General features: G+C 39.1%; 1 protein-coding gene across 4 annotated transcripts in view; it reads left to right on the top strand.

Moving 5' to 3' along the window:
- The window catches only part of EXOC2 (exocyst complex component 2), a 188,565-nt gene extending 163,506 nt beyond the window's left edge, over window positions 1–25,059 (top strand). For 2 of the 4 annotated variants that reach the window (XM_073332187.2, XM_073332185.2), the window contains exons 24-29: window positions 8,577–8,632; window positions 13,147–13,269; window positions 16,724–16,785; window positions 17,812–17,871; window positions 20,394–20,438; window positions 23,257–25,059. In XM_073332187.2, the coding sequence (XP_073188288.1) occupies window positions 8,577–8,632; window positions 13,147–13,269; window positions 16,724–16,785; window positions 17,812–17,871; window positions 20,394–20,438; window positions 23,257–23,347 (437 nt within the window). In that variant the 3' untranslated portion in view covers window positions 23,348–25,059. Of the gene's footprint in view, window positions 1–8,576; window positions 8,633–13,146; window positions 13,270–16,723; window positions 16,786–17,811; window positions 17,872–20,393; window positions 20,439–23,256 lie in introns of those variants that run through there. The other 2 variants (XM_073332186.2, XR_012157344.2) reach the window with 2 other exon arrangements.
- The last annotated feature ends 1,472 nt before the right edge of the window (window positions 25,060–26,531 follow it).

Genomic DNA, 26,531 nt, shown 5'->3' with positions numbered 1-26,531 from the left:
ATACCAGATGTTTGTAGGGCAGTAATCTGATTGTCAGTCCATATGTTTGTCTCTCACTAGGTCATCTCTCATCAATCTAGACACAATGCCAGATTTGGACAGGTGGTCCTTCAGTCCCTGTTTAAGTAGACTCCACGCCCACCTCCAGTTCAAACTGCTTGTGAATCACCTGTAGTGGAGTGGACATGTGCAAACACCAAAGAAGAAAAAACGCGTATCTATCTTTCTGTAACTGTTCTTCAAGATGTGCTGCACATGTCCATTCCGTGACCCTCTCTCCTTCCCCTCTCTATTGGAGTCTTTTCAAAAGGACCTGAGGGGTTTGCGGGGGGCCAGCGAGGTCCTTTATACCACTCGTGCAGTGATGCAAGGCACCAGAGGGTGCTCACGCTACCCCGACAGGTATTACTGAGGGAAAAAATTTCCAGCAACTGTGCACAAGGTGCACACACATCTACAGTAGAATGTACGTATGCATTCAATAAATTATGGAAAGGTAGGTAATTTTTTTTCCTAAGGTCCTTCTCTGCTGTTTATCTTTCTTCTCTATCTTTCTTCTTAAAGTTTTGACATTGCATCAACCCTCATCACTAGTATGGTTTACTACCTGTGAACAAAACTATTTAATGATGTCACCTACTTTTTCATAAAACTTGTTCATCTTAATCCCTTCTTTACTCACACCACTTGACCCACAGCATACGATCTGACTGGCTGACTTGGCAAGAGACAAATAAAATGAGTTAAAATTCCTAATTGTGCCAGTATTATACATCACTTCTAAAGCAACTCAAATCTTAAAACATTTAAAATACGTTAAATCTAGGCTGAGTTAAAAAATGTCCTGTATGTTCTTGCTGTCTTAGCTGAATTCAACGTTCTTTGAGCTTTGAGTTTTCTAGGCTGTGGACGAGGTTAAAATGTTTGATGTTCACATCCTCTTTCTGTATCAGTTTACACTGGAATATGTTTGAGCACTTGAAGAACTAGCTTGTTGCATGCAGATAGAGAAAATGTCCTGATGAGTTCAAATATACTCCGTGCGCTCAGGTGAGCGCACACTGTGCATGCAGATTTTTGTTGCTTTCTTTTTAAAACGTGCTAAAATTGCGCACACAGATGTAGAAAAGTTACAACATTTTCATGTTTATCTGATCATTTTAAAACTATACGCAACTTGTATATACGTATACATTCCACACAAATTCTACCTTTCAGCAGTTTTTTGTGGGGGACTTACATTAGCTGAATACTTTTGGAAAACCCAACTCTCAGAATCCAATTGATTTGATATGCAGTATTGTGTGTGTTTTATGGTTGTTTGTGGAGAATTCAGTGATATAGTTCTTCTACAGCTAAACCTGTATACCCAAGTGCAGTACATTTGATAGGATAATACTTTATCTGACCCTCTCCTGAACTACTACTCCACTGAGTGACTGCAAGCTTAGTTTCTGTTACTTCTCAGAACCACAAATCTTTCCCTTCTGTTTTTCTCAGAGTTTGTACAAGTCATTGCAAAAGCTTTACATTCTTTGTTAAACTTTCTAAAAAGTGAACTTTCTGGGGGGTTTTGTTTGCCACAAACTAAACTATTTAAGACATAAAATGGAAAATTGTATTTAACAGATAATAGATTCTTTCCAAACGTTTCATCAGTACAAAACTGCTGTGGTTGGCCCAAAATAGGAAGATGTGTTGTTGTTGTTTTAAGTTTCTATCAGCTAAAGTATGGTTGAAACTGTCGTACACATCTGGGTGTTTAAATCTTCCCAACCAGCTTTTCTCTGCATGTCTTTAGAACATAATATAAAACACACATTCCTGATCAAGTAATTTTACCAATAATTGCTCGTGGCAGCTAGGATTCTGGCTAGACAGATTTTGCAGTTTAAAGACCTTGGGAGTGGAATGTACAGTGTTTGTACAATAGGGGCTGATAATTCTCCATGAGAATTTCAAGGGTTTTTTTGGTTATTCTTGAACACATTTCATTCAGAAAAAGTACTGTGTTATCATAGAATCATAGGACTGGAAGGGACCTTGAGAGATCATCAAGTCCAGTCCCCTGCCTCATGGCTGGACTAAGTATCTAGACCATTCCTGACAGGTGTTTGTCTAACCTGCTCTTAAAAATCTCCAATGATGGAGATTCCACAACCTCCGACCCTAGGCAATTTATTCCAGTGCTTAACCACCCTGACAGTTAGGAAGTTTTTCCTAATGTCCAACCTAAACCTACCTCCCTGCAATTTAAGCCCATTGCTTCTTGTCCTATCCTCAGAGGTTAATTTTTCTCCCTCCTCCTTGTAACAACCTTTTAGGTACTTGAAAACTGTTATCATGTCCCCTCTTAGTCTTCTCTTTTCCAGACTAAACAAAACCAATTTTTTCAGTCTTCCCTCATAGGTCATGTTTTCCAGACCTTTAATAATTTTTGTCACTCTTCTCTGGACTTTTTCCAATTTGTCCACATCCTTCCTGAAATGTGGCGCCCAGGGCTGGACACAATACTTCAGTTGAGGCCTAATCAGCACAGAGTAGAGTGGAAGAATTACTTCTCGTGTCTTGCTTACAACACTCCTGCTAATACATCCCAGAATGATGTTCTCTTTTTTTGCAACAGTGTTACACCGTTAGCTCATCATTTAGCTTGTGGTCCACCATGACCCCCAGATCCCTTTCCGCAGTATTCCTTCCTAGGCAGTCATTTCCCATTTTGTATGTGTGCAATTGATTGTGCCTTCCTAAGTGCCAAATCCTTCGCATTTGTCTGTATTGAATTTCATCCTTTTTACTTCAGACCATTTCTCCAGTTTGTCCAGATCATTTTGAATTTTAATCCTATCCCCCAAAGCACTTGCAACCCCTCCCAGTTTGGTATCATCTGCAAACTTTATACGTACACACTATTGCAATTATCTAAATCATTGATGAAGATATTGAACAGAACCGGACCCAGAACTGATCCTTGTGGGACCCCACTCATTACATCCTTCCAGCATGGGGGGGAGGGATAGCTCAGTGGTTTGAGCATTGGCCTGCTAAACCCAGGGTTGTGAGTTCAATCCTTGAGGGGGCCATTTAGGGATCTGGGGCAAAAATTGGGGATTGGTCCTGCTTTGAGCAGGGGGTTGGACTAGATGACCTCCTGAGGTCCCTTCCAACCCTGATATTCTATGATTCTATGACTGTGACCACTGATAATTACTCTCTGGGAATGGTATTCCAACCAGTTTTGCACTCACCTTACAGTAGATCCATCTGGGTTGCATTTCCCTAGATTGTTTATGAGAAGGTCATGTGAGACAGTTTCAAAAGCTTTACCAAAGTCAAGATATACCACGTCTACAGCTTCCCCCACTATCCACAAGGCTTGTTATCAGGTTGGTTTGACACGATTTGTTCTTGACAAATCTATGCTGACTGTTACTTATCACCTTATTATCTTCTAGATGTTTGCAAATTGATTGCTTAATTAGTTGCTCCCTTCTCTTTCTGGGTACAGAAGTTAAGCTGACTGGTTTGTAATTCCCTGCGTTGTCCTTATTTCCCTTTTTATAGATTGGCACTATATTTGTCCTTTTCCAGTCTTCTGGAATCTCTCCCATCTTCCATGACTTTTCAAAGATAATCGCTAATGGCTTAGATACCTCCTCAGTCAGCTCGTTGAGTATTCTAGAATGCATTTCATCAGGCCCTGGCGACTTGAAGACATCTAATATGTCTAAGTAATTTTTAACTTGTTCCTTCCCTGTTTTAGCCTCTTCTGATCCTAACTCATTTTCATTGGTATTCACTATGTTAGTCATCCAATCACCACCAACCTTCTTGGTGAAAACTGAAACAAAGAAGTCATTAAGCACCTCTGCCATTTCCACATTTTCTGGTATTATTTTTACCCCCGATTGAGTAATGGGCCTACCCTGTCCTTGGTCTTTCTCTTGCTTCTAATGTATTTGTAGAATGTTTTCTTGTTACCTTTTATGTCTTTAACTAGTTTGATCTTGTTTTGTGCCTTGGCCTTTCTAATTCTACATATTTGTGTTGTTTATATTTATCCTTTGTCATTTGACCTAGTTTCCACTTTTTAAAGGACTCCTTTTTTGATTTTTAGATCATTGAAGGTTTCCTGGTTAAGCCAGGTGGTCTCCTGCCATACTTCCTATTTTTCCTTCACAGTGGGATAGTTTGCTCTTTTGCCTTAATAATGTCTCTTCGAAAAACTGCCAACTGTCTTCTATTGTTTTTCCCCTTAGTCTTGCTTCCCATGGGAAATTGTCTCAGTACTCTAAATAAGAACTGTTTTAAATTTAAGAATGTTGTTACATTTCGCTTGATTGGCCTACTAATTACAACCTATGGTTATACAGTGCATTTGCTTTAGTGCTATATAATAGAACTGGCAGCATGGTATCCCAAAACTATAATTGTGTGGGTCACAGTGCAGTTTTGGAGAAATACAAAAATACAATATACATAGAAATTTTACTTTCTGAACAGAATTTCCTAACAAATTTACAGTTGGATGACGTTGCTCATATTTTTAATTAATTATACTACAAAAAAGCTAATGCTTTGCTTCCATGAAGTTGCTCATTAAAAGCTGCAGGGATATAAAAACTAGTCATCTGATTATTATTATTTTTTGTTCAAAATATACTGTAGCTGTTCATTATGCCTGCAGGTCCTGATTTATTTGGTTTTGTGTCTCCACATGAAAAAATAAAAATCCTTCCTGAAATAGAAGAAAAGGAGCACCCCTTTTACATTAGTAACTGCTCGTGCTCTGTGTACAGTTGGAAATTGACTCATTGATGACAATGGTTGTCACAACAAGTCTCCTTGAACAGCTATTGAAAATGGTCTTTACTAGTATAAGAGGTGCAAAACTGTTTGTCATCTTTCCATAAGAGTTTTGAAAATTTTCAGTACTGGTTTAGGGGGACCAGTTGCTAACAATATTTGTCAAGCACCATGTCATTTCCCTAGTTTGTACTGACATCACGTAACTCAACTGTGCCTACCTAACTTGTATATTTTCTTCTTAACTTTGTCTTTGCTTAATGCAGCCTGTTACTCTGAATAATGTAATGTATAATTTAATTGAGAAATACTTTGTGAAAAAGAAATACATTTTTTACCCAAGTCTGTATGGTGTGATGGGACCTAAATCCCAATCTTTGATGTGGCTGGTATTCATTCTTCATGTATTTCCATATCACTGGTAGGTATTATTATCAGTGACAATGTCTATTGCAAAAATGTGTCTGCCTCTTTATTTGCTAGTTTTCCTAAGGCAGAACTGATGTAGTATGCTAACTCATCAGATTTCAGAGTAGCAGCCGTGTTAGTCTGTATTCGCAAAAAGAAAAGGAGTACTTGTGGCACCTTAGAGACTAACCAATTTATTTGAGCATAAGCTTTCGTGAGCTACAGCTCACTTCATCAGACTATATTTGGTGGTATGTGATTGTGTTGTCCTCTGCTGGATGCAGCCTACAGCAGATTTGAGCCCTAAGAAAGGAAAGTAGGGGATGAGAAGGGAAAGGAAGGTGAAGAGGGAAAGAGGCGAAGGGAATATGGCACAATCTCACATCAGCCTGTGAACTTTTGACAGGGTACAGGTAGTGATGTGTAATATCACCACTTTGGTTTGCTAATTACAAGGAAAATATTATTTCAGCCAGTTTCACAAATCATAAAAACTTTTTGTATTGCAGTGTTTTCACCTCTCCACCTTGTAACAAAGAGCAAAAGTGGAGAGGGCTTGATAAAATTCTGGAAATTTGGGAACTTTAATCCACTACAGTTTTTGTTTTGTTTTTTGCTATTTGTTTAGTTTAAATGAAAAACTTTTCAGGGAAGAGAATGTGTGGAGGTATGAATAAAAGCCTGATGGCACTTCTACCTTATAGAGCTTATGAGAAGCCCTTTGTTTCTAGGCACATCATTAGATTGAAGTGTATTTCTATCCTAAATAGTGACTATGTAAAAATGGAATCTTCTTCCTGAACAGATCTGCTCCGTCTGTATGACTTTAGTGACATAAATAGATTGTTATATCTTTTTATTCCTGTTAACCTTTCAGAACCAACAAAGAGTGATTGTTCTGTCCAGTGCCCAATTAACATAATTGTCTCCTAAGTTTTGATTATAGAGGTTATCGGTTACTTTATGCCGGTGCAAATGCATTAAGAGCGATGGTATTGCACACGTGTGATTCAAAGTATAATTTGAAGAGAGTGGAGTTATACAGATGTGACCAAAGGTCATAATTAAGGGTACAGTTTAGTCAGGAGTATTTTTAGTAAAAGTCATGGACAGGTCACTGACCATAAAAATACACCTGACTAAATCTTAACTGGGGAGCTGCTGCTCTGGGGTGAGCCCCAGGAGGCCGTTGCTTGGGGGGAGCAGGGAGTCACTGCTTGGGGGGTGGTGGGGGTAGAGGGGTGCCCTGGAGCCAGCACCACCGGCTGCCGGGGGCTGCCAAGCAGCAGCTGCTCTGGCCACCCCCAGGACCACTACTCAGGCAGTCCCCAGGGCCAGCCACACCATCAGTGGTTGGGCAGCCCTGAGGTCAGCTACACTGGCCGCTGCAGAAATCATGGAGATCTAGTCATAGTGGATGAGAAGACCAGTTTGAACTCTCAAAAGACTCTGCAGTTGGGAAGTGTCCTTGCAATGAGGTGGAGAGAGTTAGAGTTCTCCATGTGCTCGCTCTGCTCCTCTCTCCTCCTCATACAATGTTGGGAGTCTGTGTCAGTGAGCTCAGCTCAGCATCGCTCTCTGTCCCGGAGAACCAATGACCTTAAGGCCTAGCCAAGAGTATGGATCTGCCCAGCACTGTGAAACTTCTCTCTCCCATCACCATGCTCCCCCGCAGTGAGATTTAAAGAGTATGGGAATGTAGGAGACCTGCTCTTGTCCTAAATGAGGTTGTTATCTTCCTGGCGGCCACTCCTGCCCCCAAACAGGGCTACTTATAGGTCCTTCCCTAATTGAGGGGCTTCTTCCCTCAGCAGCTTCATGCTGCTTCCAACATAGGTTTTCAATCACCTCTACTTGCTGCCATTTCATGTGGCATGCAGTTTCTGTTCTTGAACCTCTTCTTCTCTTAATCTCCCAACCTTCCTGTATCTGCCTCCTCCCAGCCTTCCCAGCTCAGTCCATCTATGAATAATGGAGAAAATGTATAGATTTGTATACATACACAAAATACAGATTTCATAATAAGCTGTGAGTGATAAGGATTACAGAGGTGAGTGCCAGGGGGACTCTGGGTGTGTTTGAACTAGGTTTGATAGGAAGGAAAGAGTGCAGCCTGATTTTTAAATCTCAAGATGGACTTGCCAATAAAATAAACACACAAATGTATTTTATAAACTGAGTACACTTGAAATGACAGTTGAGAGACAATGCACTTTGATTCCCTCAATGTCATTTTTAGAGTCACTTTTCAAAGTAGAACTGTGCTATAACGACTGAGACGTATCTAAGAAAGATGGAGTGAATGAGATGAACTGATTACAAGTGTATCTTTGATGTAACTTTTATAATAGCAATATTAATATCCATTGTAACTCACAATCTGTAGAACCTTAATATTCTCCAAAATTCTGATCTCAGTTACATTTGGAGTATGTACAAAGAAGTCGATGTGGGGTCAGTGTACTCTGGATTTACGTTAGTGTAACAAAATCAGAATCTGGCCAATCATGTACATCTACCCCTTCTCTCTCTCTCTACTGCTTTTGTGCTTTCAACGATTCTGCTTGCCTTTATGTCGCAAATTAACTACCGTTAAAAAAAATAGTCCCTGTGTTGCCATTGCTTGCAAAGCAATGTACACAAAGAGCCAGATTCGTTCTGTTACTCTAGATTTACTGAACAAATATTTTATGTGCTACTGTAAAAGTTTTGTTAGACAATAAACTGCTTGCTTGAAATTTTTTCCCCAAAGAAACTTCTTCTATATAAGCATAACATCTGCTATAAAGTGTCATGAGTAATATCTTCTAAAACCACTTCCATAGAAACAAGAATTCTTATTTCCATTTATGATAATATTTCACAATCAAAGAAGCTGCAAAAGAAATAGGAATGAGATCTTCTGCTTGCAAGCTATATAATTCTGTTGTCTACGTTCGCGTCTTAAAACATCACTTGCCTGTTACACATGTAATATACCATATTGTATGTGTATCAACAGGACCTTTACATTAAGGGGATTTTCTTTTTTTTTTAAATATTGGATCTGTGGTAAACTGAAAGGTTATCAGAGACAGGCTCTCACACAGAAGAAGAATACTGAAACAGGAACCTACTGGCTTCTTTAACCTTTTGCTGTAAGGAAATGTGCCTTTCTCCATTTGATTTTGAAAAAGGAAATAGATTGTGGCGATGTGGCTGTGGAACTTTCTCTTTCTGCCTCTATCATTGCAAATGTGTTAGTTAAAGAAATGAAAAGAAAAAGTCTACCATTGAGCAATAGAATTGAACAGTAGACTATCTTAGCTCTGTCAAGATAACACAGTGATCGTGATTGACTGTCCTTTTTTGTTCTGTTTTAGGTGTCAGAAACTATTTGAAAGAAGCATTAGTGAATATCATCGCTGTGCACGCAGAGGTGAGGTAACTTTAGATTATTCACATTATTACAAGTGTCAAACAAAATAAATTGGCTGACTTCATTGGAAATGAGCACCTCTGAAAATCAGGCCACCTTAATTTTTGTGTTTAAATACAAATTTTATTAAAGAGGTGGGGGTGGTTGAAAATTTTATAAACGTCCATCGGTAACACCACATATCGCATTTTAGGGCTTGTTTACCCTGAAAGAGAATCCAGACTAAAGTAGCGTGTGAATTTAAACTGGATTAACTATTCCTGATTAATTCTAGGTGTAGACACTCTTATTCCGAATTAGCATGGATTAAACTTGGTTTACCTATGTGAACAGTGAGTACACAGCAAGCTGGGAAGTAAATCTACTTTGTGCTATCCTGCTGCTATCCTAACTGTCTATGTGGATCCTGCTGTCGTGCCCTAAAAGTTCCCTAGTGCATTTTAATCTGCTCCTGTTTCAAAACAGGGTAGGTCAAAGCACACTAAGAGTAAATAAGAGTGTCTTCTTCCAAATTAATATAGTTTAAACTAATTCAAAATAAGGTACTCTTGTTCTGGAATAAGTGTCCTTATGTGGAGTTAATCACGGGTAGCAGTTTTGGAATAACTCCCTGTGGAGACAAATCCTGGGTGTGTGCTTTTTATTTTCTTTCAACAATCTGAAGAAGAGGAAAGTCAAAGTATAATACTCAATTCTTCTCTTTCCGTGCATGTTTTAAAAAAATACAGTGCTCTTTCTATGAACTAGTTTGTGCTTCAAGAGATGGGAGTGTGGGGGAAGTGTTGAACATGTGCTGTTAGAGGGGGAAAACGTACATCATGTTGCATGGAAATTCATCAAGCACAAATAGAAAATCTGGAATGGATACATAGTTCATATTTGCCTGCATGACCCCATTTTGAGACTTACTGTTTCCTGTGACCCAGACAACAACAAAGCAATGTAACAACCAAGGAATCCAAGGAATTTTAGTTAGTGCTCTCTTATGTGAGCACATGGACTTGTATGTGACGACATGGCTTCTCTAAATCCAGCCGCATAGTAGAAATTGCACATCTAATCTAATGGTGACATCAGTGGCAGATCAATACTGAGACTTGATGGACACAAATGTGCTGAAACCAACTTCACACAAATATGTGCTCATGAATGGCACCATCAGTTTCAATGCATGTATTGAGAAAGCAGGATGTTCATTCTTGATGGTGAACCAGAACTCTGGGAGAGAAAATTGGGCATATGTTCCTCCCAAGAATCAATCGTAGGAAATGTTGATAAGCTGTTCAATTTCAGCTGCTGGCAAATCCATGGCATGAGGCTTGCAAACAGGTTTCACACCCAATCATACTTTATAATGGTCCAAGTCAGGGAAAAAGGATGCAAACCATTACTCCATCTGGCTGAGATGCTCAGTCATCACATGTGTGGGAGGCCAAATAATTTCGCTGTCAGCCAGTAACTTACAGCACAGAGACAGCAATTTACAATGATTCTTTATTGAGTACTAACAGGATACTTAGGATGGCATAAAAGAAGATATGGGCCCTGCCTTAAGGCACTTACAAGCCACTGCAGATTCCCAGCTCAGAAAAAGCTAGCACAGACTCCTACTGGCTCAAGCAGAGAGGATGCTCTTGTGGTAAAACTGCTGCCCACAGATAAGTATCTTCTGGATTCAAGTCTCCCTCCCCTAGATGCTGGCACAGCCAGATGGTTCAAATGGTTAAATGGCATCCATACAACCAACTCCGCACAGCCAACATGTCTGGACCTGCTCCACAAATACTGTGCCAGGAAGCTGCTATTTTACAAAATGGTGATCTCTGCACAGAGTGACCTCACACACACCGTAGGTGTGAGGTCACACTTTGTGGAGGTCACCATTTTGTAGATCAAAATAGCGGTCTCCTGGTGTATCGCTTATGGAGCAAGTCTGGATATGTTTGGGGGCAGACAGCGTCAGATCACAAGCCGAATCTGACCTGCTGGCCCACGACCCCATCTGCTGAGGGCATGATCCCCAGTTTGGGAACCGCGGATATGTACCGTCTAGACTTCCAAAGTGGGCCATGGCGTGCAACAGAGAGGAGGAGTGTATGTTAAAAAAGTAAATGTGAAATTTCTGATGAAAATTGAAATAATTATTTGCAGAGCTGCACACTTGCAGATGCATACCTAAGTGTAAATTGACTATTGCAGGAATTTTCTACAGTACTTAAGTTAAAGCACCTGTTCGAAATAATCCCATCCCTCTCTATCACAAAATGTATTTTCTCATTAGTATTACCAAAACCATTCTTTCACATAGCACAAATAACACTGTTCTGTCTTTAGACCCTCTTTACTTGTTTAAATTGGCTTTTGAGTATTCTAGGCTCCTTTTAATATTTTCTCTAATTAGAGACACTAATGCTAATTGAAATATTTTCATGGCTTTTGGAATTCCAATTAAAACAGATTTTTGCTTTGATGCAGGTATTTACCTCCAGTGTCTGTAGCACAAATACTGCAGCATTGTGCCAGTACCTGAGAATGAAGGAGTTAACATAACTATAAACCACAGTGAAAATGATTAGTCTATTTTCATTTTCCAAGATGAGTAAATTACATGAAAGGAACAAACAAAATAAGTTAGATTTTTCTTTTAAATTCAGTTAAAATAATCTAAATTGTTTTAATAAACACAAGTAACGAAATTTTTAAAATGATTTTTAACTTGGCTGTGTCCTTTTAAGTAGGTATGATGATTAAAGTCCTGATTCAGACAGGGATTTAAGCATATGACTAACTTTAAAGAGTTTGTTGTCTCATTGGTGTCAATTGGACTACTCCTGCTTAAAATTAGGGCACATGCGTAAATACCCTACTGAATTGGATGCGAGTTGTTTCTCCCATGTTCAGTTTTGCCTCATGAATTTCTGTGTGTGAAATGACATTTTTGCAAGTACTTGCAGAACTATGTGAATTTGATCACTGGTGTGAAATTTTACAATTTCCACAAGAGTAACACTGTTTTCTGCTGAAATTTTGCCAATCTGGCTCAGTCTTAGATTTTGCTAGCAACACTGCTGATTTCCATAGTTTAAACAACAATAGTTAACCATCAGCTGTGCAATAGGCAGGTTCTGAGGTGAAAAAAATAGTTACTTTAACTAAAAGTCAAATTTCAACTGAAACCAAAATAAGTATAGTTTTTGCAAAAATGTGATGATGTACTATAGCTGAGAATTTTTTTCCTGAGTTCTAAAAAGTAACGTTGAGAACAGCCATTGTGGGTACAAATACGTTCTTCTTATTAGAAGGTTTTGACCGTTTACTTGGTATGCTTGTGTTGTATTGCTCAGCAACACCTGCATGAAATGGCTTTTTCCCATTTTGCTTTTACCATTTTTCTCTGTATGTGACCAAAACTGTTGGCTTTTGTGGGTCAAAGCAGTTAAAAGCAAGATGATTATTTGAACTAACAGGGTGAGTGACTGATAGCCAGCATGTGTGTGCTCAGTATGCCTTGGCTGTGGTGCAAATCTGTTATATTACTGTTTGTCTAGTCTGTGAGATCCATGACACATCACTCTCACATATATCATGAAAAATCAGGTATGGTTTCTAAATTCATATTTGAGTTTTACTCATCCACATACTGGTGTTTCTCAAAGTATTTTCAACTGATTATGCATTTCTATAAAGCAGTTTTTCACTGTGAAATCGGACACACTCCTAACTTTCACATAAAGCAAAAGTCCTGTAGCAAAAGTGAGACCGAATCATTTGTTGTTGATTGCTTGTTTTTTTAAGAAATCTGAACAAATGAATAATTAAATTTCTAGCCAAAATCATCATCTTTTCTTATGACTCTGATCACATCACTTCCTCCTCAAATCACCATCCCTTTTTCTTTCCCCTCTCTTTTCCACATGTAATCCACACTGCTCCTCATTTTCATCGTCAAGGCTTAACACAACTTTGCTCTACCTACAGGGCCGATCTCATTTCCTCTTATCCATCTCTTGCCCCGTGTTCTGCCCAATTCTCTCTCCTAATTATATGAGACATTATCCCTCTTCCAGTGCATTAACAGTTTCTTATTGTCTTTAAATCTCTCCTTAAAACCTACTTTTTTGCCAAGCTTCTGGTCTCTGACACTGTTTGATCTCATTTCAGCACCTATCTATTTGTTTTATTACTCTGTTGTTTTGTAAGCTTCTTAGGAGGTGGATTTTGTATTATTATTATGGCAGCAACTATGGACCCTAATTGGGAATCCAGGCACTATTGATCTCAGTGTTATATAAGCAAGTAATAAAAAAAGACAGTCCAAGAGAGTTTTCAGTCTAGGTTTATGACAAGCCATAACAGGTGGAACAAACTGGCTGAGCAGTGGGAAGAAGATAAGGTGCTTCTGGGAAAAGCAGCGAAACATGCAATCAAGGTTAACTCTTTGCATGTCCATACTAAGGTGCAATATAAATATTAATACAGATACCCAATTCATAACTGTGATTTAAAACCTGCAGGTCTTCACTATCTCTAAGGAATTAGTGCCTCGAGTACTGTCAAAGATTGTGGAATCTGTTGCTGAAGAACTAAGTCGACTGATGCAGTGTGTGTCATCGTTCAGTAAAAATGGAGCTTTACAGGTAGATAAAGACTCTGAGTTTCTCTTTGTACTCAAATGCAACAAACAGCTGTTGTAGAAGTTATATTTTTACCCATTATTTTACAGCAGCCAATTAAATATTTTGAATGTGTTCTTATTTTTGTTTGCAAAGATTTTGGTTTTAATAATGTTTTTAATTGTATTTTATAGCTTGTTTTTAAATCTATTGGTATTAGTGTGGAAAGGCCAGTGTAGTGATGTGTCATAGTGGTATATTATTCCAATGTCTGGAGAGAGAATAAAAACATTTCCTGTATTGTACAACTCCAGAGGAAGGCATAGCTGTTTCACTGAAGCTGCAAAATGACATCACTACAGAAACACTTGCAAAAATTACCATTAAAGAAGGTCTTAAAGATCCATTTATCAAAAGTCTTGCCTTTCCCATTTCAGATTAGATGAACCACTACTAACAACAATGAGCAAATGAACGGTGACCAGAGTATTTTAATAAAAAGAGGTGGGCGGGAATATGTGCTGGCCCATTGTTTCTAACCATTTATTTTGAGTGCTTTTCTTGTGACATTAAGATTCCCAAAGGGGTTCAAGGAAGGGTAAACTCTTAGGGTTTTGTAAATAATTATAACACTGGTTATGGTGCTTCATTTATTTATAGAATACATGGTTTAATCACATTCTTCATAGAATCACATCCAATAGTCCTTATTCAGACAAAACTCTTAAGTCAGTGCTTTTGAATCTTTTGACTGAGGAATACCTATAGGCTGTATATGGTCTGTGAATTGTTTGTAATCCAGTCAATTAATTTTACATCTTAAAATACCGTCATATTCAGGTTTTACTTCAATTCTTCCATGTCTTGTATTTAAAAAGATTGTTTAGCTTTTAAAATCCATTCTTAATAAGGCAGATAAAAGAAATGGAAATCTGCAGCCAACACCCATCTTACTGTTTTTTCAGCTTTGTTTTAGAATTGTAAAGCAGCTGAAAATCTAAACAAAAATGGGGTTATTTTTAAAAATATATTACACTCTTTGTAATGAAGATACAATGTAGAATATTATCAACTTAACATTTAAAGAGGAGAGTCCATAGACTATTTATGCTTTCTAGTTAGCAATTAAACTTAATTGGAGCAGAAGACTCCATAGCCTAGTGAAATTCCAAAAGGGATTTTGGAGGGATGAGGAGTTGACTCACAATAGTTGTATAATGTTATTAAATGCAGAGTCTCAGGACTATATTCAAATATTTGGGTTTTGTTTTTAAACCAAGCTTATGATTTTTTTAAACAAATGAACTATACTGTGTGGCAGGGTCTTTCAGATTGTAGCAATGCCTGCTTTGAACTCAGATCGTGGAAGTGGGTAAAACAGATATTTTAACACTGCCCTACTCACTCCTGATTGATCCAGTCGTTTGAACTAGTTCTAGAGAAGTCTAAAGAAAAAAGAAAGCTCCCTTTGACTCAGCGGGTACTCTCTCCGACGTACAGCCTCTCTAGGACTTGCAGGAACAACCAGCTGCCATTTCATGTTCTCTCCAGCAGACTTGGCATCTGGTGGGGGGAAACCTAAATATTAAATTGCACCATATTATAAACCTTATGTACAGTTTTGATTTTAAATGTACTTGTAATACTTTCCAAGTACTGTTAGTAGAGTATCATTTGAGGGAGAATTCTTGTCGGAAGGACTTCTTGTCAGAGCCGGGTAAAGTTGGTAAATAAAGGCTCTACACAATTAACTTTTGAGTTGAATAAGCAGCCCACCTTTTATTGAACTCACTACCTGAACCCATAACTGAAAGAATTGTCTCTCCCAGGAGAAAAATTTGTCAGTTGTGGTCCCTTTCTATCATTCTGGCCATAATCAACCCTCACTATTGATAGATTGATTGTACCAAAACCGGTAGGATATGGACCAGACCAAACTGCTCAAAAATACCCGTACCCTGTGGAAAGAACTGAGCTTTGACAAGAGACGCCTCAATCTATATTTAACAGCCAGTCCCCTGATCTAGACACCCCCTACATATCCAGGCTTCGCTCACTTCCCAGCCTTGTGCTTGATGTTAGGCATAAACTATGGCTTCTGATAATGTGCCGCTACCACAGTGGGCTTTTGCCTCTTAAAACTGAAACAAAACTACACAACTTAGTTTTACACTAAAACCCAGTAACTCAAAATTTTATTGGTGGCAGAACCAGGGTCTAAAAGCCCCTAAGGTACCCAGCTCTCAAAAATCCTAACCCATTCATCCTGAAAGAACCTACAAGATGTTCAGGAAAGTTGAGAAGGCCGATCTATGCTTGCCATTTTCCTACAAGGGAAACATTTCTCTTTACCATAAAATTGGTGGTCAGCTAAATCCTAATGCTTGCCAGGAAGTCCTGCACCCTGAAAGCACAAACCTATGCTGGCTGCCTATCCAGCAGGGAAAAATAAAAACTGTATGTATGATATATGTATAAGATATTCCCAAACAAAAACCTTCATTACAGTTGAAAATAAATATGTATGTTAGAGTTTAAAAAGCTTAATTAGAGAGTTGATGTGGTTATATTAACTTTGGTTATGTTTGGATCAGTCTCTGCATTTCATGGCTGGATCCATCAGAATCTCTGTAATGGGCTGAACCAAAGCCGATTGTGAATTATGGTGAAGTTTGTGGCTCTAATCCATTTCTAGAAAGAAATGTGTAAATGGCATATTTTTTTAAGTATTGATCAAATTCATGGTGTTACCATCTTCACATAAAATCCATGGTGGAAATGATTTCAATGAGAGCAAAGAAGATCTCTTATACCCTGCTTGATTCACTTTTACCTCGGAAATGTACCCAAACTTCATTTTCCATCGTAGCCTGCTTAGCTGGAAATTGACACACAGGTACATTGCTGAGGTAAAATCCCCAAGCCTGTATATGCAGCAAAGTGACAGATGAGATAAGTGGAGCAGAACCATCTACTTCCTCATCTGAAGAAGAAAATAAATTCAGCAGCAAAACCCAGACTAAAATGTGTTTTAACCGATGTTTGTTCTCTTGTGTTTTCTTCCTCTCTGGCCAAGCTGTGCTGTAAAGAGCTAGTCTTGACCTGTAGAAAGCAATAGCTACAGATATAAAAGCACAGAAATGCTATCTCAGAGCAGAAAAGGAGCACCAGAATTCATGCTTTGGTACTGTTACTGGGAGACGGCTCTTTGTTTGGAGACAACTTCATAGTGATTGGATAAACAATTTGACTTCAATTTCACAAATTTGTAATCGTTCCTGCAGCACTTCCTAACTGACATGGCAGAGTGGTAACCAGAAATACAGGAAACAAGTTATTGAAGTTATTAAGGCTGCTTAAAGGTGCAGTGTGCAGTAATATTTTGCTTCTGAAAACAGGCGAGAGGCTTTGTGACATATATGTTTAATTAACCAAAGAATGTTTTAAATTTGTAACTATGGTTACATTCTGTCTCTAGGCAAGGCTTGAAATTTGTGCATTGAGAGATGCTGTGGCCATATACCTAACGCCAGAAAGCAAGTAAGATGCTAAGTAGCTTGTGCTGTTGATTTAAAATGAAATGCCTGATAAATATGAAAAAACTAAAATAAGCTAAATATAGCTTAAATATTTGTTTAAAGTAATTTTATTTCAAATTAATTTCAAACAATGGCATACTTTGAAAACTCTGTTATTAAGCTTATCTCTGGTAATGGGAAATATTGTTACTTTTATGATAACATTTTGAGCAGTATCTTTTCATCTAATTTTGGGAGTACTACTTCCCCGCTCTCCAAGTGTCTGGCAGAGATAGGGATCTGGATGAAAACAATTTGGCAAAAACACAGATTTGATAAAATGAAAATCCTGCTTGTTGCCATCAAAACAAAGTGATTCACAGTCTCTGGGTCTCATTAGACTCCTCCTGGTTCCTGGATCCCCGCTAGAAGAAGTGGTCATTCATCTTCTGTTAGCCAAAATGTATCCTTCCCACTTGAATGCAGATTTTGACACTGTTACCTATAGCTCTGTCCACTTAGCATTTGACTACTGTAACACTCTGGATGTAGGACTCTTGGAATGCCAGTCAGCTGTTCAGCTAGTATAGAATGCAGTGGCCTGTCTCTTAAGTACAGCAAGCCAGTGAGAGCATATACATCTGTACTTCATTTTTTTCCTGTTCACTTATGGGTGGAATTCAGATTGTTAACTATTGTCTATAGTACCATAAATGACTAAGACCAGTTATTTCAGAGACTTCCTCTTTCTCTGTGGCCCCTCACAACGACTATGTTCTACATAAATACTTTTGCTGTCCGTCTCCAGGGTTTATCTGGTATCAGGTATTTTCAGTGGCTGTGGAATTTGTTCAGGCTAGAAGTCTACCTGAGCCTATGGCTGGCTATATTCAAATTATTCATAAGCCTGAGGTGTTGAGTTGATAATGTGTTAATTTAGCTAAATCAAAACATTTCATAAATTAAAGTATCTATTTATGAAGATACGGAGGGAGCTGTGAGAGAGAGCTATTATGCCTGGGAAATATTAAATATGTTTGCATTACAGCTCAAGCTTTAAGCAAGCTTTGGAAGCCCTGCCGCAACTCTTAAGTGGAGCAGACAAAAAGTAAGTGTACTTGCACTTTCTTTAACATTTATAATACCACTCTCAAGAGCGCTAGTTTTTTAGTGCAGTACCAAAATAGTGGTGCTGAAGAATAAGTTATGGCATTTGACTTTTGTGAGTCACAGAATGGCAGCCCTGATTCAGGACAAAGCTCTGATTCAGTGTGGCACATTGGACCTAAATTATACAGCAGAAACTTTGGCTTTATGTGTCACCGCTCTGTTCCCTAGTCCAGTCTAATCAATACAGTATCATTTTTGAATTACAGGTTTCAGAGTAACAGCCGTGTTAGTCTGTATTCGCAAAAAGAAAAGGAGGACTTGTGGCACCTTAGAGACTAACCAATTTATTTGAGCATGAGCTTTCGTGAGCTACAGCTCACTTCATCGGATGCATACCGTGGAAACTGCAGAAGACATTATATACTCACAGAGACCATGAAACAATACCTCCTCCCACCCCACTCTCCTGCTGGTAATAGCTTATCTAAAGTGATCATCAAGTTGGGCCATTTCCAGCACAAATCCAGGTTTTCTCACCCTCTGCCCCCCCACACACAAACTCACTCTCCTGCTGGTAATAGCCCATCCAAAGTGACCACTCTCTTCACAATGTGTATGATAATCAAGGTGGGCCATTTTCTGCACAAATCCAGGTTCTCTCACCCCCTCACCCCCCTCCAAAAACCGCACACATAAACTCACTCTCCTGCTGGTAATAGCTTATCCAAAGTGACCACTCTCCCTACAATGTGCATGATAATCAAGGTGGGCCATTTCCAGCACAAATCCAGGTTTTCTCACCCCCCCCTCACCCCCATACACACACAAACTCACTCTCCTGCTGGTAATAGCTCATCCAAAGTGTCCACTCTCCCTACAATGTGCATGGTAATCAAGGTGGGCCATTTCCAGCACAAATCCAGGCTTTCTCACCACCACCACCCCGCCCCCCGGAACACACACACACACACTCCTGCTGGCAATAGCTCATCCAGACTGACCACTCTCCAAGTTTAAATCCAAGTTTAACCAGAACATCGGGGGTGGGGGCTGGATTTGTGCTGGAAATGGCCCATCTTGATTATCATACACATTGTGAAGAGAGTGGTCACTTTGGATGGGCTGTTACCAGCAGGAGAGTGAGTTTGTATGTGGGGGAGCGGAGGGTGAGAACCTGGATTTGTGCTGGAAATGGCCCAACTTGATGATTACTTTAGATAAGCTAATACCAGCAGGACAGTGGGGTGGGAGGAGGTATTGTTTCATGGTCTCTGTGTGTATATAATGTCTTCTGCAGTTTCCACGGTATGCATCCGATGAAGTGAGCTGTAACTCAAGATAGCTTATGCTCAAATAAATTGGTTAGTCTCTAAGGTGCCACAAGTACTCCTTTTATTTTTGAATTACTGTCAATTATAGCTTTCCATGCTAATTTTCAAGTTTCAGTGTGCTGCATTGTCTTATTCTATTGAATACCAATAACTGCATTGGAAAAATAGGGAGGAAAACAGAAGGTTTTGACAATTGGTGTCTTGGGGAACTTGGAAGACAGTTTTGTTTGGTTTTGTAATCCAAAGGCTTTAAATAAGAGGGGAATGTAGCTCTCCTTTAAATTTAGAAGAGGAAATTGAATTCCTCTTTCCCCATCCCAGCAGCCCTTGACAAAGGTATTCTGCCCTGCTACATCTAAACCAGTATCTATATAGCAGTGGTGGATAAGCACATTAGCTTGATGTTTATACTAAAATCAGAAATAGTGCTGACATTTATATTGTCATAATTAACTTTCAGAGTTAACACCCATTGTGGTGAATGGACAGATTCATGTCTCCAGACCTATTGTTTCAGGCTGTCAGCAAATTCAAGCAAATGTTGCTGTGTTCATTTCCACTGTTTGTTCACAACTGTAAGGGCTAGAAACTTTATTGTTTTCCTAAATGAAAGCTTAGATTCTGGAATATAATTAAAAACTAATAACTTTTTTTAAAATAGCCACTGATACCATCTCCTAATTGTATTATGCAAGGGCCCTTGATACGGGCCCAGAAGGATTCAGATCTGAAGATGATGGCCACTATGACCCCAGTCTAGCAAAGAATTTAAGTATGTTCTTAGATTAAAGCATGTTAGTAATGCCATGTGATAAATGGGCCCACTCACACACTTAAGGTGAAGTATGTAATTAGCACTTCACTGATTTGGGGACAGAGTGCTCAGCACCTTACAATGTTGAGCCCATAACGAATGTATTTACACATACAACACACACACACATCTCAGAAAAACAAACTTGGTATTGGTTTGTGTTCTGTCTATGAAACCAAAGATGTGTGAAACATTTGCACGGAATCCATTCAGACATCACCTTAGTTCAATATTCTGTAGACACGAGCAAAGGATGCTTGCACAGCTACAAAATTTGTGAACCTGGCCTCCCTGCAATGGGCCTCCATCCATTTATCCAACAATTACTCCTTGCTCCTGTCATCCACAAGCCTCAAGACCTCTCCCCCTTTTTAGAGCTCTACAGGAGGGTCTGAAGATACGAAAGGAGCCTTACGAAAGGTAAGGAAGGTTCCCCTTTGCAATTGGAGTTCATCGAAATTAAACTTTCAGACAAAACCATAAGGCTTGGTATGTTTCCAACCACTGTGCACTGAATTACAGAGGGCGGTTCACAAACAAAGCACGGTACAGTTTTTACAGCTCTACCTCCACCCAGAGGGCAGCTCTGAGGCCCAGAGAGTTAAGGATGTGTTCTATACCTTAGATTATTTTCTCATGTATGTTACCACTACATCTGTAAACTTCCCACACCATTCATGACAAAATTACAAATAATTATGTTAAATGTATTTTTTATGGAATGATTTAGAGCTGCTGGTGTTACCAATAGCACACTCCATGTAATATTGAAATATTGCCTGCGTGTGAATGATGGATGTCCTCAGTAGCCCTTCCCAGAAGGGCTATTGGGGAAGTGGGTATTCATTTATTTGTGCTTTCACTCGCTGATCCTGGGAAAGACACACACTTGTTAATTTTACAGTACACAACGTATTATTTGTTTTTGGGAGGAAATGATTGGCAGCTGCTGAAAGGAAGCCTGCAAAGGATTTTATAAAATTGTGTGAGCTCTCCTTTCTTGCTTCTTTCAATGTTGGCCTAAAAGTGTTGGGGTTTCCCCCTCCCCCAAAATGCTTAGTTTTACCTTAGAAATATGAATTCTGATTTTCCCTGGTTTTGCTGGAGGTTTTCTTGTCAATCTGAGATGCTCAGTGTGACCTAGTTAAAGGGATGACAGCATTGAATCTTTAACAAAAATCTCCATATGCATTGTAGCTGAAGAGGAAAGATGGTCTGTGGTTAAGGCACTCGACTACTGTTCAGGAGATCAGGTTTCGATTCCCAGCTCTACCACAGACTTCCTGTGTGACTTGGGACAAGACACTTAACCGCTCTGTGGCTCAGTTCCATATCTGTAAAATGGGGGTGACGGTACTTCCTTTCTCCCATCCTTTGGCTAGTGTTAGATTGTAAATTCTTTGATGTAGGAACTGTCTCTTATTACATGTATGTACAGTGCCTAGTGCAGTGGGACCCCTAGTCTCATCTGAGGCCTCTAGTCATGCCTGTGACACAAATATTTTCATTGAGTTCAATAGGTGGTAACATAAACAATAAAAAAGTTTTAAATAGCCTGATGGCAAAACTCATCACCTTGCATTTGCTCAGCTTTCAATCTCTTGACTTGTGTGATGTTGCCATTTTACTAGGTCTCTCGGCACCAGAGTCTTCCAAAGTAGCAAACCAGGCTTTAAAAAGGAAAAAAAAAGCTCAGACCACATTATTTTGTGTGTGTGTGTTTTCTCAGGGTGGTAGGCACTGTACAGACACAGAGAAAGAAACAGTTTCTGTCCAAAAGAGTTTACAGTCTAAATAGACCTAGACCAGGGGTGGCCAACCTGAGCCTGAGAAGAACCCAGAATTTACCAATGTACATTGCCAAAGAACCACACTAATATGTCAGCAGCTCCCCATCAGCTTCCCCCGCCCCGCACCGCCGCTCCCAGCACCTCCCACCCACTGGCAGCCCTGCCGATCAGCGCCTCTCAATCAGCTGTTTCATGGTGTGCAGGAGGCTCAGGGGGTGGAGGAGCGAGGGCACAGCAGGCTTAGGGGGTGGGGCGGGAAGGGGTGGAGTGTGGGCAGGGCCTGTGGCAGAATTAGGGGTTGAGCAGTGAGCACCCCCGGCACATTGGAAAGTTGGCGCCTGCAGCTCTAGCCCCGGAGTCAGTGCCTATACAAGGAGCCGCATATTAACTTCTGAAGAGCCACAGGTTGGCCACCCCTGATGTAGACCATAAGGAGGGGAGAAGAGGGGGAGGCTGGCAGAAAGAAGCCCACTTTTTTCTTTTGCAGGTCACCTTTTAAATGAAAATTTATTTTTGAAGATATCATTTATATGAAGGCAAAAGCATACAACTTGATAATACCTCTGAGGCTATGTTCTTCCATGAGCACATAATTTTTGCTGTCCCATTATGCAGCAGGTTAAATATAACTTGTGCTTGCTGTACATCTAAACATCAGCTATATATGGATTTGTGAACAAGTGCCAGCATTTGACTTGATTTAAGTTGACCATGTATTTGAGAACACAGAAATAACTGCTAAAGCTTTCAATAGGGTTTTCTCTTATCTTATTCAACCACACAAAAACAGGCTCCTTGCGATGCATTCTAAAAGAACAAGCTTGTGGGATTGTAAGAAAAAGTGTCAAGTTAACACAGTGTGGTCCTAACATTCCCAATGCTCCGCTACTGATTCTCTGAAAGCTGCTGCTTCCAGTATGTGTCTGTTGGTGTCACTGCAGTGGAATTTGTCATTTTCCTGCGATATTGTGAGAAATTATAAGAATTTTCATACTAGAACGAATCAGCAGTCTCTCTGTTCAAGTATCTGGTCTCTTAACCATGGTCTATACAGGATCTGTTACCAAAGGATGTAAAACTACTTCAGAGCACCCAGTTGTCTGATATGACACTGTGGGAGGATAAGAAAGTACTAGAGGAACTTGAACCCAACAAAATAAGATTTTCCTTGCATTACTCACAATAAGTGGATTTTTTTAAAAAAATAGGTGTGCATCTACAGTACCTGCTTTTGTAGTAGGGCATGTTTGCTCCTGATATGCTATCTTGGAGAAACTTAACATTTCATGTATACCGAAATATTACTGCCTTAATGTGTCCAAGGTCAGAGAGCTTGTGATATATGCCACATTAATTACCTTCTAAATAAATGGATAAACCTAACTTGAAACACCCCAAATCTGTAAACTCCAAATTGCCAAAGTTATAAAATGTTTTCTTTTTTGCAGGTTATTAGAAGAGCTACTAAACAAATTTAAAAGTAGTATGCACTTGCAGCTCACCTGCTTTCAAGCTTCTTCAGCAATGATGAAAACATAGACAACAGCAAAACGCAAGCATCACACAAAAGAACACAGTTAAACGTACTCCCATTACTCCCAGCTGTTTCCTTTAAACACTGAGCAGAATACTTAAATCATTGGAGTGGTGGTTCAATTTACTGGCAAGCAATAGTGTGATTCCTGTGGTTATCCTTCAAAATAAGAAAAATTATTAGAAATGCCACAGTAAAAAAAAAAAAAAAATTATCTATTGTTTTTCATCCTATCAAGGCTGTTAGACGAACTTTGCTCTAATATCCTCTCCATAGCTGTATGTTTATAGAGAAATCTTCATGTGTATGCCGCAAAGTATATTTCATTTGTTAGAAATATTTTTTGAAAATGGGGCATGTTAGACATTTCTGAATATCTCAGTTTGAAGCTCCCTGGTCGCACAGGAATGCTGACGAGAACAGATGTGTATATTGGCATGTTGTAAGATTCAACTGGTATAAACTATCCAGATGCATACTACAAATGTTACTACCTGCAGATGGCTCTAATACACATTCAAATATAGTATGCAGGGGAAAGGGGCTGCGTGTTTGAAAAATTTAACACTTTAGGTAATTTCTCTGCCATTGTCTTCAAGTGCTCACAAATCTGACTTCTTGTTTTTTTTAAATTCAGCTGATCTCCTGGGCCGGGCAATACTGTGTTCTCTATTCTAGTTCAGTCAGAAAGTCAAAGTGAAATATATAGCCGAAATATAGCAGTACTTTTCAGTGGCAACTTAACAGTTAGTGACTGCTCTGCATTGTAAATGCAAGCATCGCAGTATTTTAAATACATCTAAATCTTCACTAAATCAAATATTCTTTATTGGTTAAGGTCCAGAAGAGCAAACAACTTCTCAGATAGTCAAAAAAAAAAAAAAGAGCTACTGATAGTGTAGTGTAGGCCACTGGATTTTCCTGCTTCCTTCCCACTTCCTCTCCTGCCTTTCCTCCTCGTTTTAGACTTACTCCCTCTGTCTGCCATCCCTCCCTGGTTGTATCATTCTCATCAGGAAATACTGAATTCCTGTTGTGAGTGGGTGGAAATTAGGCAGGCCAAAGACAAATTCTGCTCTTACTACCATAGGTGTATAATCCTAGAAGCTCTATGTATTGTGGCTTCTCTACTGACCCTAAAGACTCACATCTTGTGACTTGATGTAAAGTACAGGAAATAAAGATGCCATAAACTAAAACAAATATTAGTTAGTATAGGCTATTAGTTTTGGGGAGGGGGGGTTGTTGTTGTTTTTTTACTGATCTACTAAAGAAATAATGGCCAATACTTATCTGCTGTTTATGCATTTAAAGTTATTTTGGCCTGGTTTACAGAAGCCATCATTTGAATTCACAAAACATTTTTAATGAATCACCAGAAATTCTTTATCTTGCCAATACAGTTAAATGCTTTAAAAATAAAATATAGAGCTTCAATATTAAACTATGAAATATTGTAAGAAACAGTTTGATGCCTATATATGTGGCTAAATAAGCATTAAGAGGATTTTAATGAAAATCTGAAACTTTTTAATGTATATGCTTATTGGGGGAGTATTAAACAGTTACCTGGACCACCGTTGTTTTCCTAAATATGTTATCTAACGTAAGCTGACTATATAAATTTATAGTCACAGTTTCTGGTTTGATTGTACAGTTTGTTAGACCTGTAAAGGCACTAACTTCAGAATAATAAAGTGGTGTTTAAGCAAGATGACCATTAACTTTCTGTGAATTTATTTTTGAAGAATTTATGACCTTCTTTACATAATATGTGAGGTTTTATATTTGCATCAGCTAGGTTGCAACATTTATGAAGTTTTTATGCTCAAGTAAGAAACATCCCTCAGAGCGTCATTATATTGGTCACCTTATGTAACAAGAGATTGGTTGTTCTCTTCAAACCTAAGCCAAGCCATTTGCTTTTAGTTGAGTCTTTCTACAAGAATGCTGAATGTTACTGGCAGAGAGGCTAAGAATAATGGGAAAGGGATCACATGTTACTTGAATTAAACGTGGTGAGGAAAGGGGTCATGAACCAGTGTAGTACAAGAGTATTAGATTTCAAGAAAGCAGATTTGGGGGAAATGAAGAAACCTAGTGAACAAGGTGCAATGGAAAAAATTATTAAAATCCACTTGGGTGGAAGAGGGGTTAAGAATGCTAAAATACCATAATTAAGGTACAACAGACTACAGTTCCTCTGAAAAAGAAGATTATGAGGAACAAGAAGTGGTCAATGCGGCTTCACGAGGACCTGTTCAAAAATATAGTGAGTAAAAAGTACATTACTGGAAATGGAAAAGCATTGTGGGACCACACCAGAATACATAGTCAAATAAGACTTGAAGAGAGCACACATGCAGACACACACACACTCTTCATGATAGCAAAAGTGTTTTAAGGGTTAAGAGTATTTATAAAGATGTACGGGTTAGTGGCAATACTGGAGAAAAACTGAGCCAATTAGTAAATGGACCTAGATACTACACTGAGGGGCCTCTATAAGGCCAAAAATCAGCAAGGTACTTAAGAACATGCCTGACTTTAAGTGTCATTGGGACTGCTCACAGTCTTAAAGTTATGTACGTGCATATGTACATCCCTTCTGAATCAGCATCTAGATACCTAAGAAAGATTAATGACAACTCTAAAAGAATGAGCTGGATTGTTGGGGGTCTTTTCATCTACCATTTAAAAGAAAAATAAACTTGGGAAATTAGGAAGTGACAACAAGCATGTACAAATAGATCTTCATTAAAAATAACAGGTGCAGGAAATACACATCTCAGTGCGTCCAGATGTTATGCACCTTGAGGTGTTAAGGAATTAGCTCACAAAGGGCTTGTCCATGTGAGTGGGGTGTAAATTCCAGCACGTTAGGGTGTTTTGCATTACCTGTTCCTTGTGGACCCTGCTGGTACACAATGAAAGTTCCCTAGTGCATACTAATGCAGTCCTGTTTCAAACAGTACTATGTTAATGCACACTAGGGAGTTTTTATTGTGTGCCAACAGGGTCCACACATCACACCAGTTAGTGTGCCCCAAATTAGTGCCCATTAGAATTTATGCCACCCTAGTGCAAACTAATACACTGGGTAGATGAGCCCTAATTTACTGAACTACTGAGAATTACTTTTTGAAAAGTCACTGATGATTGGGGTGGTCCCGAAAGATTGGGGGAAAG

This window comes from Lepidochelys kempii, chromosome 2 (genome assembly GCF_965140285.1).
Source record: "Lepidochelys kempii isolate rLepKem1 chromosome 2, rLepKem1.hap1, whole genome shotgun sequence".
NCBI lineage: Eukaryota > Metazoa > Chordata > Testudines > Cheloniidae > Lepidochelys > Lepidochelys kempii.
This window is presented reverse-complemented; position numbering and strand designations above follow the sequence as displayed.